At 36.3% G+C, this 21,618-nt stretch overlaps 1 protein-coding gene across 1 annotated transcript in view; it reads right to left on the reverse strand.

The window, feature by feature from the left end:
• Window positions 1–545: 545 nt before the first annotated feature.
• The window catches only part of TSPAN7 (tetraspanin 7), an 80,438-nt gene continuing 59,365 nt past the window's right edge, over window positions 546–21,618 (reverse strand). Inside the window, exons 3-8 of the mRNA XM_072427317.1 lie at window positions 17,977–18,051; window positions 13,483–13,578; window positions 11,404–11,559; window positions 8,915–8,998; window positions 3,946–4,018; window positions 546–1,562 (exon numbers count right to left, since the gene is read on the reverse strand). Coding sequence (XP_072283418.1) covers window positions 3,950–4,018; window positions 8,915–8,998; window positions 11,404–11,559; window positions 13,483–13,578; window positions 17,977–18,051 — 480 coding nt within the window. The 3' untranslated portion in view covers window positions 546–1,562; window positions 3,946–3,949. The remainder of the gene's footprint in view (window positions 1,563–3,945; window positions 4,019–8,914; window positions 8,999–11,403; window positions 11,560–13,482; window positions 13,579–17,976; window positions 18,052–21,618) is intronic.

Genomic DNA, 21,618 nt, shown 5'->3' on the forward strand with positions numbered 1-21,618 from the left:
GATCTGATATGTGAACAGCCGTTGCCTGATGTTGTTTATGGATCTGTCCTAACGGATCGATGAATGACTGACAGAGAACAAGCGCTGTACAAATCAATGGACACAGTGGGGTTTTCTCTTGCTCATTCTCTCCCCTCCACAGAAGAGAACAGGGTTGTGTGTACAGCGATCAATCATGAAAGATCATTTCCAGCCACAAAATTGTGTGTGTACACAGCCTAAGAACATAATAGGCTTGATTCACTAAAGGAGTGAAAACTGTTCACTTTGCAAAGGTAATCAATTACTGAGAGAAGCAATATTAAACTATATTAAAATTCATATGCAGGAAAAAAAACAGGATTTATATTCGTGCATAATTGGATAACTGATTTAAACACAACAAATTTTTACTTTATAAAAAATGTTTATTTTGCCAAGTGAACATTATCCAACCCTTTAAGTAAATTAACCCCACTGATAAAAAATGCACAATGGTGCATGCACTGCAAAAAAAATGTCAATAAATAGCGATAGCCAACATCATACTCAATAATAATCAAATATCTGTCGTAGTTCAGTTTATTAATATGTATATCACAAATGCTCACAATATCAAAGCATTTCATTATCAGCATGCTAGATGGAGACATTATAAAAAAATCAGTTTAGATTTATTTCTGTTTAAAAATGTTTGAACATTTTTCAGCTTCTGTTCTTCCCTAATCCTCAGTCCTGTTCTGAATATAACATTTGGTTGGTGCACTTTCAAAGCATCATGGGGAGAAAAGAAAGGAGGGAACATTAGCAAGGAGGAAAGGAGAAAATAGGCATGACAGCACGATTAGAATTAGTTGTACACTAAATATAATTTAAAAATGCATCATTATACTGCCTTTACAGTAAGCAACAACAGCGTAGTAACAGTGAAACACAAGTTCTTGGAATCTGAAGCAAAAAGAAGTCACTAGACAAAGATCATAAGCATTAGGCATACAGCACAGAGTTAGGATCCATAATGCAGCCTCATAGGGCCCCTTGAATCCTATTCAAAGCACAACATATTTTAACATTACTCTTCAAGTATTATCATATCACAGATTTATTCTTCTTATTGTTTTATCTGTATGTGGTATACGGCAAAATAAAAAAAATAAGTATGCCTTGTAAATAAATATATATATATAAAAGATTAGATACGCTATATTTGAATTCCATGTACTGATTTATATAAATGCGTGGAACATTTATTAAACCCTTGGTAAGGACTTTGTTGTCCTTTTGTATCAGCCACTGCATGCACAGCCAGGTCGAGGCAGTTAATGGATTATCATAGGAACTTTACAACTACAGTATGACTAAAGAACACACATAATAGCGTGCCATCATACGAAAAGCCTTCCCCAGGAGGAAGTGTGCAGTTAGACACTACAGAGGCTACTCTTCATGGCACAGCTGTACTGGAACAGATGGTTACACTACAAAATGGGAACACAGAGTGGTTGGTGGATGTGTTGTGTGCTCTAACATTCTGTAAAATTCTTCACAATTCTGTCAGCTCCTGATGTAGAAACTGCTGGTCCCTAAAGGAAAAAAAAAATAAGATAAAAGTACATCAGGTATCAAAGTAAAGCAAACTAAAATAGTCAAACTGAAATTCATGCTGCCTATCCCCAAAAGTCTTGGTAAAGGGAGTGTTGTCCACATGGCATATGGCTGTATGGATATTTCAGACCGCTTGGAGAGTAGAAGTTGTACACTACAGCAATCGATTATATCTAAAACAACTTTAAAACCAATAGGAAATGGTTAAAAGTCTGTTTGTGTCAGTGACACACAAAAGAAACGTCCTGATTTGTGGATTTCCCCTCGCCTTCTAATCTGGTAAAAAAATGAAAGCTTGGAGAGAACCAGGGCCATTGGCAAAAGGCGGACATGAGGGGGGATGGAGAGGTGTAGGGGTTGATTAGTTCAAGGAGAAGTAGAAAGGTTAAAAAAGGGGGAAGGGTGAGAGAATGAGGACTGCTGGCCAGAAGCTGTGGAAGAGCAAATACCCCGTCCGTCCCCCCTCCCTATGTAGAGGTGTTTTTTGTTTTGGGGCGACCAGTTGGACAGGGGGCTGGCGGTTGGAAGGTCCTTGAGGGCAGTTCTGGAAAGTAACATTCTTGGTGCTGCGGGGTACTGCCTCAGTTGCGGTCATCTACGATCAGGTAATGATCTACGAGTGGTTAAGTTGGTAAAGGGGTGGGGGCGTCAGGTATCATTCCTGAGGAAGTGGAGTACAACAATGAATGAAACCAGGGTTGTTGGTGAATACGGTTGTTGATGTTAACTGTTTGTGTTATATGATTGCTTCCAGTAATTTATGTATTAGTAATAGAAAAAAACGTCTGCTATAGCCATTTGAAACGGAAATTGGTGGTGTGTATCTGGGGATCTGTAGAAGGAAAGAGCGGGTGGTGTAGCAGCTGGGGCTTTTGGAGGGATAGGACCTCTGAGATCCCCCTGGCCAAGGCATATTCACACTTAACCATTTTGATAACACATGCATTTTAAAATATAAAAATTAATTTCAAAGAGAAATATCTCCCTTTGCTCTAGAACAGGGTTATATATGTGCTGCATTTTTGTGGAAAAGGCATTTCATATGAAATACAGTTTAAAATTTTAGAGGTTTATTCTGTGACAATGATCACCAAGCTAAATTGTCCAGGTGACCCAGATAGAAAAAGGAACAAACAACCTCTCTATCCAAATAAAAATTGGCTTGAAGTACACTTTATGCAGACCAAAACTCACATCATGCATGCACACATAAATACATCTGGAGATAAATGTAGCAGCAAGTATTCTTCTAAACCAAATTGCTAGGTAGGACATTATCTGCCTACAGTTTATGGATGGCTCCCTACCATCCAAATATTGGTATGTTCACAGGTCTACCCCGAAACCTGAAGGTCGAAGCTGTTCAGGGTAACAATCAAATTCAGTAGAAGTATTTTTTCAGGTTTGCCATGAGACTGTGCTACAGTTTTCCAACCACCATAGGCACAAATATGCATCATTGCCAAAGCAGATTTCAATGTTTACACAATGACTGTTGATTGAAGCAATTTTAGGGGACTAGATCAATGCATGTACAGTTGGCAGCTTTTGCCTATTGTCTGTAGGCAACCATTAGAAATCTCTTTCCCTGGGACAAGGATGTGCATAGTTAAATGATCTCTTTAAAGCACAAAATTGCATTGGAACACAGTACAACAAATAATGTTACACTAACCAAATCTTAAATTATTGAATTATTGTTACCTGAAAAAAGCCTTTTCCCTATGCAATTGCATTATATTTTTCTTATCGGACTACAAATACAGATATGTTAGATCCATTATAGTGACTATCTTTTTATGGGGCAGCTCTTAATATGCAGCAAACATTTCCTTTGCAATGATGTGAGAGGACAGGCTGGTATAGCATAGACAATGGCCATTGTTTTTGCTGATACTTTGTGATCCCTCACAGACCTGTAACAAAATGCAATGGTGCAAATTATGGGTTCCAAAAAAAAAAAATATATGTCAGGTAACAATAACAAGGCTTTCCCTGGTGTGTAATTATATTTTCTTTTAATAATTAATATATTTCTTCAATAATTAATAATTAACAAAATATATTACAATTCAATGGCACTGGAACATTTTCTTTATTGGTAGAAGTTGGGATTTTGCTTTAATTGTCTGATCTGCCTTATAGAACTGGAGATGAGAAGCCAATAATACGTGATTTGTATGAGCTGTATGTGCAAGCTTCTCACACGCCAATAAGCACAGAGACGTTATTACCAGCCGAAATTGATTAGCCTGAAATCACAGCATTCGCTTCAGCAATTTAAAAGCAAATGTGATTTAGAGCTTGTAAGTGAAGGTGGAAGCAAGAGGCGCCTTGATAAAAGCACAAATCCAAATTTACCGAGTTACACCATCTCGTACTGATTTGCAGTGATGAACCGGGAAAGACAGCATGCCAGCAACATTCCAATCAGCTGGAGGGAAAAAGCATAATACATATATTAGGCACTTAATCTCAATAAATATCATCTTTTCCCTCTACCATTAATGGATCTGGGGCTCTTTGAAATATTATCATATGTTTGTAATAATTTATTACAACTACTCGATATAAATAACTGGAATAACCAGGTAATCAAATCTGTTTTTATATTGTATTTATAAGAATTGATAGCAATCATGCTATCATGATGCAAGAGCACAGAGACCTCTATAAATGCACTACATTTACAATTGTACATTTGTTCTGAAAAACATTCTATATTTTTGTAAATTAAAACATTTGCTTACTTAAAACTGATAGTTCAGTTATTGGTGAAGGCTGGAAGGAACAGACCACCATCACTTGTCACTTATTTTATATTGCAAAAACAAGCATGGATATAAAACTGAAATATCAGTTTTGGTTTAACTTGCTTTCATTGTTCTCATTTCTTCATACAAATGCACATGGCTATAGATAAAAAAAGAAAATATGTGAATTGGCAGTTTACAAGGTAGGCCTAGTACACATGGGTGGATTTCCACTTTTGGCCTGATCAATGATTCCATAAAATGACCAGATCTGATAGATTGTAAGTAACACATTTTTGGGTCCTCAATCAGAGGCTTGGTAAATATCATTACGCACATCATGTAGCCATGTCTTGTGTACAAAACAATTGTGCAAAGTCAGCCAAGAGCTCAGTCTTGTTATTCACTACATCCCCACCCGATGTTTGGAAGGGCAGTATACCATACATATGTGCCATGTTTTAGAACTTCTGAGTGATTAGCGATCTGACCTGTCAGTTAGCAGCAAATCTGCTTTTGTATATTAGGCCTAAATCTGGGTACATAATTATTATTATTACAAGAGAAAGCGCCATGTAATTCTAAAAACTACATTAAGTCACTGACCCAAATCCAGTTTGTAGAAAAAGGAAATCTGATTTTACTTCTTGCAAACCTACTTCAGATCTGTGACTCATTGACATATACAATCAGATGAGTTTAATAAGGAAATTAGCAATGGGAGCCTACATATGTCTCTAGAAAAAGGTTATCCTGTCACTAGGGTATATAGGTCCAAAAAAACACCTGTAAAACAAGAACCTTTTTTCAATGTAAGTAACAGTTTTGCTCTCCTGTAGAATTACTGGCTGCAGTGTCAGATGAATAGAATGTCCTCTGCTGTGCACCGTGGTTCCTTCCCTTAGTCACTACAAACACAGAAGAGGCCACAATCTGAACCCACAAAGTGTCACAGCAGCAGTGTTGTCAACTTTACATGTGAGCAAAAATGTTAACAACGTACACTGAAATAAGTAAGTATTCAGCATCTTCTTTTACAGGCTTTGAAATTTTATGAAATGTTTATTCACCCAGCTTGTTGATCTAGCTGCAGAATGCCTATGGTTTTGTGATAGTTTGGTACAGTTCATATTTACTCAGCTGTAATGGACATGAATGCCAAACTCCTTCATTCAAACAACAAACATCTTCAATGTAAATGCTATACAATAGGTACATCAGAATGTACAGGCGTAGGAAGATCTATACATTATAGATATGTTGTATGCATTCGTTAAGAGCAGCACAATCTCAGGTAATTAAAAAAAACAACAAAGAAATAACCTAACAATAGCTATAGTAAATAGCAATAAGGATAGAAAGAGAATTTACAATACATAATATATAGCACAGAATGCTGGGCATGTAGAAGAAACTATAATATGGGTTTGTTATATTGGGCCAGATTTATTAAAGTTCTCCAAAACCTGGATGCTAGCAAATGTTTTCATTCCTGAACCAGATCCATTCCAGGTTTGCTGGATCACCCAGCTTCACTTTTGAAAGTGTATCATCTCCAGCCTTGGGGAGCTTTATTAAATTGGGGTCATTGTGTTATTACTAAGTAACATTACAGCTAACAGACTTTGGTCTTATTCAGCTGGACAAATTCGGTAATTTTAAGACTTTTACTGCTGATCCAAGCAGCTTCCAAATTTCTAATGAGTTTCAGCAACATACCCCAGCAATCCTTCAAAGCAGATAATAATTGTCCAAGACCATGGTATGGGGGTATACAAGTTTGGGAAATAACAATTTTGTAATCACATCCTCCATTTACCAGGGCACCATAAAATGTGGAACACATGCTAATTGTTTGAGTTATAGGAATAAAGGTGTATATAATTGTCAAATCACTGGGAGTTGAAATAATAAAATTGCATTAAATGTAGGAATTAGATGGTGTCAATGTCCACCCTGTTTTGGAAAGCAAAGGGCAGAATTTACGGACAGGATTTGCCCCTTATATAGTTCGTCAGGATTTACTACTAAGTTCAAGTCTGCCAAATTTTACAGAAATCCATGCCAATTTTACTCATGCACCAAGAACACAGTTTTTCTAATAGGTCTTTTAGCTAACACCTTGCAATGTCCTGATTAAAAACAAATAATAAACATACAATAATTAGGGTAAAGAATATTGTTCCTATATATAAAAACTTTGTTGTAAAAATAAATATTTAAAACATGGTACACTTAACATACCAGGTTATCCCACTCATTAGTTTGACTATTAGGTTCTGTAAACACCAGGCCTTTTCTTGTTGTGTTTTTTTTTTTATCTTAGTAATAAATAAGAAAGAAAGTATATTAAAAAGCCTACCTAATTTTTAAAGAAAAGATTATGTCGCTTAGGCCACTGGTAACCTTCAGGATAACTGTAAACTGTAAGTGAACATTATCTAATATACTGGTAGGAGAAAGAAGCTAAACAATAGAAGCTTGTAAAGATCTAACCTATAAATACCTATATTGGTAGTCTATTGAAAGTCTGTTAAACAATTACAGCACAGGACAAAGGTCGTCTTCTATCCTGGTGATAGATAATGTGGACATTAGAGACCATACATTCGGACCCCCAGCCAGAGATCAATGCTGGCTGCATGTCCAAAACACATTTTCTACTACAAATCAATATTTTCCCTTGATTTCCTTCACCCCTGGAAAGTACTTACACAGCCGGCACGGAGAGGAGGTACAGAACTAGTATGTGGGTACTCTGGTGATCGTAGATTACCAGATTTACCATTAATCCACAGTAGCAGGATGGTGGGCAATTTTGTTGTTACCTTGTGCTATAATTTTTTCAATTGCCCACAAAAATCACATCTTTAACCCTCTTGTGGACTTGAGGAAATGCAAATTTTCTTCTATGAAAAATGAAAAAGGCAACAGTACCTTTCCATTGGCCACTGAATTACAACAAAGTCTAAAAAATGAAATGTGCTCCAAAATATGCTGGCTCAGTAAATTATATTTCAAGGTATTGTAAACTGTCAGCAACATTTTGATAGCAAAACTAGGACTTTCCTGGGTTTTTTTGTGCATATTTGGTTTCTTTTTCTCAGTATTACGTTTGTGTATGAAAAAATACAAAGTATGTAATCATGAGTGTTTCATATTTACATTTACAGTCAGCAAGTGCTACCTTGTGCTGTGATGATAAGTGAACCAAACCATTATGGTTTTTCTTTAACTATCAAAACTGTACCTACAAGAACAGAATGTAATGCAGTAAAGAAAACGTTCATTAAATAATTATGGGAAAATGCCTCATTCCACTGCCCTGATTTAGAAACAATACCAAAATACACTTATTATAAAATAAAGTTTAGGATGCTATGACAATATTTCAATAATTGGACTGCACTCCTCCAAGTGATAGCAGATTGTAGGTGTTAGGAATGTAATAGTTTAATCCCTGGAAGAGGATGAAATCCATATTAGAGCTAATCTACACAGGTCTGGAGCTCAGAAGCAAGGAGAACAAATGACATTTCAATTTAGTCCAAGAATAGTTTAAGATCCATTCCTGAGATACATTCACAAATAATTTGAATGGAGAAATAAACGTAAAATAATAGGATTACCAAAAAATCTAATAACATGCAGGGCTACAGCTAAAAGAAAATAAAAAAAAAGTGTGAGACTTTAACGATTTATTGCTATCATTTGTATGTGTTTGTTATACATGCGTGCTGTTTAACTTTACTTTGCACAGCATTACATGAATTATATAGAAAACAATATATGTAAATCCAAATGTTAACACCAGAAGAGTGTTAGGAAAAGGATGTGATGATATGACACTAATAACAAGGTATATGCTCCATATTGTGGTCTTCTAGTATGAAGAAGATAAAGCACAGGTGAATGCTGTCAAAGTAATCTAATTATCCCGGGTGCCAGGCACAGCCTTACATTCAACATATACTATTCTTTATCTGTGACTGGCGTGCACACTGTCAAGTTGCATAGCTTTACAACTTTCTGAAGGTCTTCTGGAATTTTGTATGGGTTTTAAATGACAACTTAGCCAGGTCATTACATTCAAGCAGTCTCACAAATTCAGCTGATTCTTGTTAAATTTGTTTCCAGAAAAAAACTTTCACCTTTTTGAAAAGAAATAAAATGTCAAGCCAAAGAAATATTGTGTATTAGTCCAAGAGGCACATTTATTCCTGTTTTACCTTTGCATGTGTATTTCTTTCAGATATGTGCAGAAATCCTACATGAAAGAATTCTTGCACTTTGTGCAGGAGTTTCCTGTAATTAAGATCAGTCATTGCCGCTCTCCCACCTTCAGCAGGTTGACCGATCTTGTATCTGCCCCCTTCTGTAGTTTGCTGGCAGCAGTCTATAGCAGGACAACCTGCAGGATCCCACTCACAGCTTAGCTCTCTGAACAGATTGCAGCACAGTAAGGATTTCACTACTACATTTACATGGTAATATTCAATTTAGTGCACACAGAGCAGATTTTTAAAAAGCTTGTATAGAAAAATAGCTCCAGTGATTACTGGAAGAAAAGTGTATACCTGTGAGAATGCAATTCCAAAAGCCACCCCAGCAATGATTCCCATGTTAGTCTCCATTAAGTTAGTGACGAGTTCATAGCACCCCTGAAAAGATAAAAAAAATTAATCAATATTCAAATAGACAGCGCTGATTTCAGAAACAGGATAAAAAAATAAAATAAAGTTTGCATTGATTTAAAGAAAACCTACCAAGAACCTTCATATGTTGGACGTAATAGCTAATCTCCGAAAGTTTATATCTAGTTTGTCAGTCAATGACCTGCCATGTAGACAGCAAGTCAAAATGCCATATCTGTATGCCTAATTCAACTGAATGTGTTCAAATCATTTGACACATGACAGCCAGGAAACTGATATCTGTCAACAATGACAACCTCAATGATCCTTTTAGGCCAGCTTTCGAGCTTTGCAAGCTGAACTCTAGGTTAAAAAAATATTAAAAATGATGATGATATATACCTAGCATCTTTTAAATGATAAAAAATATAAAAAATTGTAACTTACCTGCAATACTATCATTTTATTCTGGTACTGCCCTACCCACAAAAGTTTTCTTCACCACTAGGTGGTGCTCTTCTTCTAGGTTAAACAATGACCAGCATCATTCAACCCACTTCCTGTATGCTCAGACTGTCATGGACACACCCCCTTGGAGATATGTCCTCATACTGGCAGCAGCAGGATTGCAGTTTATTATCCATTGATTTTTCTTTTTTTTTTTTTTTTAAAAAAACAGCCACAGTAATAAAATCTGATTGATCACAGAAGAAACCTAAACTCATGTTGCATTTGCCTATTGAAGCCTGTCAACACCGACCCTAAAGCGGTATATCGCTGCCTAAGAAAACACTGGAATTTCAAATAAAGTTCTCACCCATCTAAATCTACTTTTACACAGCATGAGTCAAGGAGACTGATTATCTAATAACAGTAGTTACAAGTGCTGTAATACAATGAGTAAGACAGTTTTATAGAAACATTATCATCTATAAGACAAGTTACAAGCCTACTACGATTAGTCTTGCACTGTTAATTATTCATTATATCCCACTGCATTTCACACCATAGCATATCACAAGAATTAATTAGGATCCATAACTGTACAGCACTATCTCACTGTATTATAAATATAAATCTGTTCAAACCTTTTTTTTAGTAAATGATTCTAGCAATTACTCACATTTTGTCCACATTCACTGGCACAAACAAATTACTGTCATTAACTCAAATGCTCACTTTGAGAGCTCCACTTTACAAAATGTATTCTTACTGTTTTCTTAAAAGGGAGATATAATCTTTTTTATTATTTTGTAGATATACACTGTATGTGAAGATGAGAACTCAACAAAAACAATCAAATCAGTGTCGTTCCTGATTTATAAGTTCTTCTACGAACATTTTAAAATTTTGTATGTAAAGGGAGGAAGTGACATTTGTTTCTTTATTTTTACTTATTAAGGCTCTGCTTGTTGGTGCCTTGCTGATTATCTTATTTAGCTGTCAGTCTACCAAACAATGCTGGTCTGGAACAATAGTCAGGAAGATCTCACAACTCTTAAGCTATGTACACACGTCCAATGCTTCTCGACTGATAATCAGCTCAGGGTCGGTATCAGGCAGCAATCTTTTGTGTGTACAGCGCCTGTCGCCCAAAATCCGAACAATTATCCTGGCGGATCCACGGACGATGGATGACAAACGATCCTAATGGAAGTAAAGGGGGAGCGCGCGCAGCGGGGTGTCGCTTCGTCGCTCTCCCCTTTCCCTCTCCATAGAGCAGAACGGTGCTGTATGTACAGCGCTCGCCCATGCATCATGCAGTCCTTAGTCCTTGGAAAGGATCGTGAAAGATCCTTTCCAACAACAATTATTGCACATGTGTACTAAGCCAAAGAACATGTGATTGTTTGCCTAGGCTTAGGTGACATATGGAAAGTTCTGAACCAACATCTTCCTATTTATAGAAAGGAGTTAAAAAAATAATATGAATGTTAGGTGTCCTATTGATTTATTTGCAGTTTGGAAACAAATAACCACCTGTTTATTGGGGCCGCTTTGCAAGAAGTTGTTGAGAGAGCAAGGTTGACATCCTTCTGGGCAGCTGGTTCAAAGGTTTTCATAAAGGTATATTTATTTTGCCCTGAATGGACAAGATGAACATGTCTCCTTAAATTTAAAACTAAACTGAACCAACTATTTTTTTATGTATCGAATGTGTATATTATATGTATATTATGTAACACAATTGTGATATATTACTGCCAGGAACATACTTGCTCTGTATCCATCCAGCTATGTTTAGGATTTGTACACATAAAGAGTGGATGTCTAGGGTATAATTGGGGTGACTGGAGGCTGTTAATGGTTTTTTACTTGATGATTATTTTCAATCTGCCCTGGTACACTTCTTGAGTTCCTCTGCTCTCTACATTTTCATTTGTGTCTACATGCAGGCGGAGAAAAGATAACAAATGTTCTACATCACTCACCCTTTGATAGACCTTATGTGGAGCGATAGTCATGTTGCGCATATCTGATGGATTGCAATCACTCATGTTGGCGCAGCAGCTAGGCGGGATTCCATGTTCAGGAAAGTACACACTGCTGGTCCAGTTGGTATAGCTCTGAACACCACAACAACTTAACTGTGAGAAAAGAAAAATTAACAAATGCAAATAAAACATTAAATGTTTTGTGATAAGGATACTTGAGATTTTGGTAATTGAAAAATATGATAGAATATTCAGCTCAATGGTTAGCGTTTGTTTCTCTAAAATCTGGGTGATTTATTTATACATACACAGTTATGTTTAGATCATTTAACATATAATTATATATAGTCATGCTTTATTGTAATAAAAGGGGACTTATTTCAGTTATTCCAAATATTAAACTATGCTGGTCTAAAAAACAAATGGTGTTAAACTGTAAGTACAAACCATGTGTGCCTGGATGCCCTTTAATCCTATTGAGAAGAAGAGTGCACACAAGTCAAGTCAAGAAATAAAGTGCTTTTCTATTTGGTCTGGGTTGGGCTAGTTAGTTGGTGGTAGGAGGCATTTAATTGTGCCTTTAGCGTAAACCTGGGTACCAAATGTGGAGCGGACAGTGGTAGTTAAAAGATTTTTTTTCTAAGTCTAAGATAGCCATGAACAGAAAAACTAATATTGAATACTATTATTAGTGAATCCTTCTCCAGCAAACCGTGTATTGTGCCTGCCATCACTTTTTAGCATTTTACCACTCCTAACCGCCTCCAGCAATTACTATTTACTGCTTCTCTTTTTGGCCTACATCATCCCTCTATAATACTCCTTTTATTTCTGTGCAGGATGTCTCTGTAATGAGTCCCTTGTCCTCATTCAGCTATCCACTTTCCACATACTATACCCTTTGTTCTACCTCTGGCAACATGCCAGTGAGAAGTTTATATATGCCTTCCACCTAATATGATAGCAAACATTTAAACCATGTCCTAATGACAGGACCCACAGGACATTTGTTCATCACAATCATTAACAAAACGTTCAGTTTCCTAATACCATAATATTTAAATTTTTTGGTACATTATATTGCAAAAGATTAGGTTTACATGGTACTGTTTAGCACTATATTGGGTAAATAAAACGAATAGACTATAAACTATAGACAATGTATGTGGTGGTTGTCCAATTGTATAATTCATAATATCCATGTTTTGGCAAATAATTATTGCTTAGAGGATAATTTTGTGGTATAATATAAAGCAGGGTTTTATACTTTGTATGCTAAATATTTAGTTGGGTTTTACAAGACACAAAAACTGTTCTAGCATTCACTTTTAGGGTAAAAATGTTTATATATATGAGCCAAATAGATTTCCATCCACTGGTGACAAATGTAGAGGTTAAAAATATGTGTAACTGCACAAAATTGTAAAATATATAGCTGATACAAATACAGCTGAAATCTACTCAATCTGACATCAACCTTGGTATCAAGTCTGCTCCTTGGTCTATGCTCGCCCACATACAAGCATATGAGGATACTGAAGTGTGTTTTGTGCAAGTCCAAACATAGATTGGTAAAGAGATACAAGTACTGTCACTTACCATATCCATGGGATATGTAACATGTTATTACTACACGCCAGAGGTAAACAAATACTATCTGCTCTAAAGCAAGTAAAAGAATGGTGCCAAGAATTGAGGGGTTTACTAAATAACATTTGAATATAGTCAACATTCCATACACATGAAGTTGGAAATTGATATCCAGATTATGTGGCTACATAATAAACAAAACAGAATCAATAACAGAATATTTTATTGCAGAAAAAAACATATTGTGCATATTTGTGCACTATTAGGGCTACAATCACCCTATGAATGTAAAAATACTTGTAATAGTAGCATAGAATACATATATTATTCATTTATATGTATTAATATAACATATATGTATTAATTCACATATATTATTAATAATTTCATTGTTGGTAGGGGATATAGCTATGCATAATGCCTGACCCTTGCTTTGTAGCTATGTCTAACTGGAAGGACTTGAAACATACAAAGTTGTCCACTTACACTTTTCTGGACATCATCAACTGCACGACTCCTCTCATCATTTCCATTGTAGTTCTGGATCGCTTCAGTGTATGTCCTAAGGAAAGTATCCTTGATCTAAATAAAAAGACAAAAATGACAAAAAAATTGAAATACTTATGTTTTCCTATCGTGTAAACAAAGTGGAATTACAATGTGCTGTAATTTTAATCAAAATGAACCCAGATAAACTAGCAAGGCAACCTGGGAAGTCTTGTCTGACTACAATTAGCCATAAATACCCCAATAAAAACAAGCAGCAGCCTGTGCATTAATAGACAGATACAAATAATGAATTCAATTGTAATTACAGAGAGTGTTTCCTTTTTCCTGATACCCAATTATTTTCTTGCTGTAGACAAAAGGGAACTGAGTATTCACTGCACATCCACAATCAGTCAGCCAAATCAAGATTGGGATTTTAGAATACAAAACCTCTGAAGATTGGAAAGTACCATACAAAACCCTATTTTTTCCCATAACAGTGAACTAAACCTTAAATCTGTAGGTAAAACCCCAGTTTAGTTAAAGCCCTTCTTTTAGCATTGGACAGAATAGGTACATTTTAGAACTTCTCTTTATGTATTTAAAAGTTAATGTTTTTTTTAAAGTTTTGATGGGTGCCAAACAGAACAAGAAGGTTGTTATATAATAGGTATTGTATAAAGCATCAAATAAGGAAAACTCTTAGGACAAATGTAAATACGTTTGCTCAGACAAGCGGTTGAACAATATATAAAGGAATGCTTTTAATTGACTTTACAAATAGTTGCAAGCAGTTTAGCAGTTTTCTAGCATTTTGGAGGCATAGTAAAACCAACAGGCATAAAAAACACACACTTTGCAAAATACCTACAAAAGTGCTTACCTACATCATCTTTAAGCACCAAAACATTGAAAACACCTGTTTGAATTTACCCTAGGAAAGTTTGATTGCATTTTTGTGACTGGTGTCACACACACAATAGGAAGTGGAAATATCCTCTACACAGCCAAAACCAGCATTCCCTATTCAATCCAAAATTAACAAAGCACATTTTTGGCTGCAGATGAACTTTAAAGCCTCTATATTGTAAATTTAGAAGTGATAAATGAATGCATTCATTTTTATTCATAGGATTCATAAATGACATAAAAATCTAAGGTTAACCAGAAGTTTTTCCCATAATGTGCCTTTCTTTTTGTCAATGGTTAACACACTACAGACAAAAAAACGGTATGCAGCCAATCAAATGTTCTACCATCTACTAATGATCTCATTAGGGTTCTCTATTGCATTAAGGAACGGGCTCAGGCTGCTTCATTTATAAAGTAACCTCTTGACTTTGTCATTCCAGGACACTAAATTAGAAGACATCACAATTATAGGTCTGTGACTTGCCTTCTGCAAGAAAAATCAAAGCATTAATAAATGTCCAGTGTCATATGTACTTTTGGCAAGGTTCATGAGATAATTTGTTGTAAGAGAAAAAAAGAAAGGGGTCATCCGTCCTTTAAAACGGCAATATCAATAGGCAGACACAAAACCAGTATTTTCAATCATCATTTTATGATAACCATGCACCTGCAAAGGATAGTTTTTATTTCTGCACAGCAAGTGTTTGCTTCTTTTAGTGCTCCCAAACAAGACAGCTTCCTATATAAACCTTCCTTTTCTGAGCTTTTCACAGATTTCTATATAATGTACAAAAAGTAGTACATTTCATTGACTCTGGGGTAAGTGGAAGGGGTAAAACTGCTGTGATTAGGAAGTGTAGGTATTTGCAGAAGCCCTCCAAACCTTTCTGTCATGGACAGGCTAGGTCAGACTCAACCTTTTTAACACGTGGAAATCCTTGAAATTACTTTCAGGTCTCCGGGGAACCACTTCTATGAGTTCTATATCCCCAACTCAAAATACATTAGTGTGGTGTTTACTGGGAATAATGCCTCTTACATTGCTGGCCAGAAAGCCAAAAACATTATTGGTGTCACTTAAACTAAGCCTAGCTCTGAAGGAACCCTGGTTGAGAAACACTGGGCTAGGTTGTTCTAACAGGCTATCTTCAAGGTTCAAAGCATTCTAATAAACAACTGCAGAATTCTCTTTGGACCACCACTATGATGGGCAACCCCCCTGGCCAAAAGGAACAGGCAGTAAGTAGATAGGGTAAGCTTTATTATAAAGTATAGGAGCTTTGTCTCCTAGAAAGACAGGACCGTGACATAGGTTTAAAAAGGTTTTTGCCGAAATGTAGTCACCTCTTCTGCCCCTATGAGCTGCTTTGAGTTCATCCTCTTCGAAACAGCCAACATCTGCAGTACTAACAGTCATGCCGCCATCTATCATCTCTTGGCAACTTTTGTTCGACAGCGACATGCAAAATCCTTTTGCTTACTGTGGCAACCCCCAGGCATTTAAATTGGATGCATATACATAAAAATGCATGCAGAATACAGAGGGTGAATATACAGCAAGATTACTTCCACAGCTTAACACATTCATTACCACCATACCCTGCAGCATGCCAAGCTAGTGGGAGTCAGACAGCTTTTAAGATTACTGCTATCACCACGTCTGCAGCCTTTTTCTGTGCATGCGCTAGCAGTTCTATCACGTAATAGTAAGAGGATTTAGAAGTCACAGAAGAGTTAGGGCTTTGCATGCTGGGAAAAGATTGACCACTGAAAAAGAAAAATCACTTTTTCTCACTCCAATTTCACAGGTAGCTAAAAATACTCCAGCCAGCCTGAGCTATCAAGGGATTCAAGTATGAGATTTGTATTGACTTTAGAATTTAGTTTTAGAATGGAAAAAGTTGTTAGGGTCTATATTATAAAATACATTTTTAAATTGGTAAATTTACAAAATACAACCCATAACTGAAATAAAATAGTGCAGTATTCTCCCCAGATTTTTTTAAACTGAGGGGAAAGAAGCTGAAGGCGGGTGGTTGCCCCTGTATTGTGACCTAACTATTCAGTAACCACCCAAAAAACATAAAAAAACTTATATTTTATGTGCTTTTTTTGCATAATTTTTTAAAGTTTGTGACAGGGTATCTTTAATGTGATCAGTATATTACTCAAGGGGAATATACAGGGGTTTATTTATAAAGCAGTGAATCTAATGTTCACTGAAGCCTTCTCTGGTAGAGAATTTTCCAGTTTATAAATATTTTTCTAGTTTATAAATAGACCCCATACTCTTTTCAATTATACTTAAACTCTATGCCTGGTAGAAATTTCAACAGTTACTGAGGTATCTATTGAAGAAGCCACAATTACTACCTAGGCTAGAGTTCAAACATGTCTCCCTTCTCCTTTCCCATCACGTGTGGGATAGTGAGATTCATTTTCATTAAAAAGGGAATAATGAGATTATTTTCCATTATATAGGGGATGATGAGATTCATTTTCATTACATGAAGGATTGTGGAGATTAATTTTCATTACATGGGGGATGGGGAGATTTACTTTAATTACATGGAGGAAAACTTCAATGAAAATAATGAAAGCTAAAAAAGACAACCTAATATTCTATGCGTTTTTAAACATATTCCCCCTTCGATAAGAAAGCATTTCCTTTGATTTGCTGGTGAAAGGTCCTTATAAAAACCTTTCAAATGGTAGTCAATATTTTATGTAAATTCAAAGTAAAGTATTTAGTTTGCCTTCTGTTTTAGCAAAAAACAGGAATCATGAACCATGTCAAGTTATTTTTACTACTATTTCAAAAAGAAATAAGGTGCATAGTGCAAGTTTGGTGCAACTAACCAGGTAGGTTGACCAATGCGCGCCATTCTCTATCCTTGAACCTAAATCAAAAATAATCTATGATACTAAAGTGAATAAATACTACACAGCCTATGGGAGTGCGTAAACATGTACTGGGTTCTGTTTATGTTTTTGTTGCATTTGCTGGGGAGGAAGCAATTATTACAGAATTCCATGTGCTTGCACTTTACTGTGAATCAGCTATATTTAAAAATAGACTTCCTTCACACACCTACGCCACTGTAATTAATCCACCCTTTGCATGCACTGGTTAAGACAGGATCATTCGGACACCAATAAAATCATTTCATATAGTTGTGAAACTAATCCAAGATTTAGGTGTTGCAAAAAATGGCTGCTAAAAAAAGCATCACCAATTTTTTTTTCCTCTGGGTCATGCAGGAAGTAGAGCAAGAACAAAATAATTATTTCACCCTGTTACAAAGTGCACTGGGTACTAGGTAATGGAAGTTTAATTTCCTAAATAACTGCTCAGATTTAACTGGCAGTTTCATGTGCTTGGCATAAATCGATAAATCTCACAACTGCAGTCATTTACTGTGGTTTGTTGGTGCACCACTATATGCAAATGTAGGGTTTGAACATTACAAACAGGAACAGGCCATTTTGCAGGCTGGATTTATTATTTATAAATTGCTTCTGAAGATAGTACATCTAAGAGTGTAAGACAGAAAAAAGAAATCATTTTCTGCTACTTACCTCATGCCGGAACACAAAGCCTGAGATTCCAGCAATCAGTTCAGCCAGGAACACCAGGGATAAAAACATTGCATACTGAAAGATACAGAGAATGATAACCCAGGGCTTAGTACAGTCCAAGTTATATAATCTAATATAATAAACATTAGAAAACTTACAAGTGTAAATACATCAGTCATTTTTTGTCAATGGCTGTTATGCACTGTGCACTTATTTACACGTGTTTTTTTATTATTATTATATTGCATTGGTGTGTTTTTTTTAATTTACTTTTTGTTCATAGCTGAAGCCAAAATACATTCCATTTGTTTGCTTAGCACCAGATGAATTTAAATGCAGCCTTTTCCATTGCCAACTAAAACACATCTATATATATGGAAGTAGATAGAGATCCCTAACTTTCAGCAAGTTAAATTCAGCTATAACAAGTCACAACAAGCCACACTGATGCTGAATAATAGCAATGCCATAATAAAACACACAAGCAGTTGTTTCAGTGTTACACCTTTCTGAATCATCCATCTACTCATTGGACAAAAGTGATGAGCTGATTCACTGCCCAGCGAGCAAGAAGCTACAAAGCTGAAACAAATATAGAATTACAAATGATCTGGCAGTTAAAACAAATAAAACATACAACTGATCTATATTTTTAGTTGCTTGCCTGAAGTTCCACACTAAACTAAAGTTATTACAAGTCTCTATGAGGAACAATAACAAACACAGTTGTAAAGAAACTGGTTGAAGGTTATCTGGTTTCATAGTAATGAAGCATTTGGTAATTAATAATCCAAAGATTTCCTAAAGATATGCTAATTACATTAAATATATTCATTCTCTCATTTATAGTTTTATTTTTTTTTATTACAAAATAACTAAAAAGACAAAAATAAGTATAGGACAGGATATGGGAATTACACTTAATGAAGGGCCACCACGTGCTTCTTCCACAAATAGCCATACATGTAGAACTGCGTTGATATAGATTAACTAAAACTATGGATATAACCTTAAAATTTTTTAATCCTTGTATAAAGTTCTAAATATGAAGAAGCATTGCATTGTGTTTGCATTCCCAAGCAACAAGACTGGTAGCTGCAATTAGAAAATGCTACCTCTCTGTGCCCAAACAATGATCGGCTGTTATTAGACAAAACTCCAACACTCCCAGTGTCTGACTGCACCCATCTGGCCCCATACCAATCCACCCAACACTATATTTTAACCTCTGGGAAATTACAGTATTATTACAGTATTTATATAGCACCAACATATTATGGAGAGCTTTACAAAGTCCAAGGTCATGTCACTAGCTGTCCCTCAAAGGGGCTCACAGGCTAATGTAGGAGAGTAAGCTTCAGCATTAGATCGCGGAGCCCTGCCTTACCCCTCCCTGCTGTTTACCAGCAGCCCTGCTGTATGTCTATAGGGATGCTTGGGATGTATTTCAGCGCCTGAAAGCTCATGTAACAGTGGGGAGCAAGGAGGGAAGCAGAGGGGGCGGGAGGGCAGTCTGAGGTGAGCAGTGCTGGGCAGCCAAGTCAGTTCAGACTCGGGGTCAGGGTTCAATTACAAAGATACCTTTGTACAGATTAGCAGTTCTTTTTCTTGTGCAGCACGTCATTCTCTCCTATGACAGGTGAAATTTAGATTTCCTCTGTCATTATAGTCTTGTAGTGCAATGTCTGTGCAATGTTCTGCTATTCAATGTCTCATTAGCTTCAGTCACTTCTGTTTCTCACTCCGTGTTTATATATATAAATAAATATATGTTTAGCATTTTTAATGTTGGTAGATCATTTTGACTTGGTCATTTTAAAAGTAGGCCACAAAAATGTGGGAACCCCTGTTTTAAAGCATCTTACTACTTTCAGTGCTTTATATGAAAATGTTATATTTTTTTCTATAGGTGAGCAGAAACTAGTTTGATCTGGTCTTATAAATCCTAATAGTACATTTAACCACTTCACTGCCTGGTTTTCGTAAGAAAACAGTAAAACTGTCTATAGCCTTTTGATGTAGTTCAAAGATCTTGGTATTGCATGACTGTAGGGCAATATACTCATGCACAAATTTAGACATTTAGACCAAGTTTACATGCAGTAAAAGACATCCCCGGACTCATCTGTATTGCCAATGGAAAATGCAATGGGCTGGGCAACTCCCACACAAAAAAGATCTTCACTCCAGTGTTTTAGGGGGACTCTGTGGAGGGCATATGCTGCCAATTGACATAACAATCATCTCCTGAGCCAACCATAATCACCTAAATAGAGCAATGATTATTACATATCTATTGGCGCCTTAGGGTTCTGGGACTGGAAAGACTTATTCATAATCAGCAATGCAGGGATGTAGCTCAGTCAGCTCTCCGCTGCAGCTCCCACACAATGTACTGACAAAGAGTGCACAAATTAATTGGTCTATCTGAAAGAAACACTGTGCTTACTTGGCTGGCAGACTATAAAAAGCGCTTCTCTTGGGAGCTTCATGGGAAAGTATAATATGTCGGTTTTCAGAGATCTCTTTTTGTAAGGGCTGAAAATGTTCTAGAGGTACGGTAAAATGTAATGGCCATAGCATATAAAAACTAGTTTCTGATATATAATTGCAAGCAAAATGCAAATGTTTTATGGTATGATTAGCTGTTTTGCAGAACTCCTCTTTGATTATGTTAAATCACTATATGAAAATGTAGCATCCAATCATAGATCAGCTACATGCATTTCAAAGGCATAAGGTTATGCTCAGAAAGTTCATGTCTAGGGATCACCATCACGCCCCCTTAATAAAGGTCCCTGCACCCCAGTCTCTTGGGATTCAACAATACATTACCATAAAAGGTTCCCACTTTTACAAACCAAGTATTTCTCTTCTAGAGACCCCCATACCCCTAAGCAGTTGAGACAAACTAATCCCACTCTGTCTAGCAAAAGGTCAACCAGGCAGGTAGAACAGCTTGTGTTCTGGATCACACCTTCCTAAATAGCTGCTCTACAGCACGAACTTACACCTCTGACTTCCATATAGCCAAGTGGGCAAGACCCATTTCCTAGTCCCACATTTATACTTCCTTTAAAGTATGTCTACAGCCTCTCTTTTGGAATAGAAAAAAAAGTTAAAATATTCAGGTTGTTATTGGGAAAATTCACCCACTCAATATCCCGATAGCTACCATCACTGGAACAGAAAGTGGTAATCAGAAATACAAAAAGTTATACTTGTACACCTAACAATCATTCCAGCTGGGAGAGTTTTTGGAAAAAACTCAGCTACACAAAGCAGGGGTAGGTCAGTTTAAAACATCAAAAGGGTTTTGAGGGAAAACACTTCTCCTTTAATGAATACGGTGAGAATTGGGCTTAGGAAAACCATTGTATAACTTTTGTTGAAAAACTCCTCCTCCTTAGTTTTGATTCCCTAATTTATGAATCCTTCACCTCCTCTTTATCTTAATTGGACTGCCCCTTATCTTTCCTTTCCCACGTTTTGTATTTCTTAAACTGCATACACACGTGCAAATATAGTCGTTGGAAAGGACTGCATGATGCATGAACGAGTGCAGTACATACAGCACCGTTCTGTTGTATGCAGAGGGGAGGGGGAGTGTACGTAGCTTTATACTTGTTGTCCACTTCACTC

This window comes from Pyxicephalus adspersus, chromosome 1 (genome assembly GCF_032062135.1).
Source record: "Pyxicephalus adspersus chromosome 1, UCB_Pads_2.0, whole genome shotgun sequence".
Lineage (NCBI taxonomy): Eukaryota > Metazoa > Chordata > Amphibia > Anura > Pyxicephalidae > Pyxicephalus > Pyxicephalus adspersus.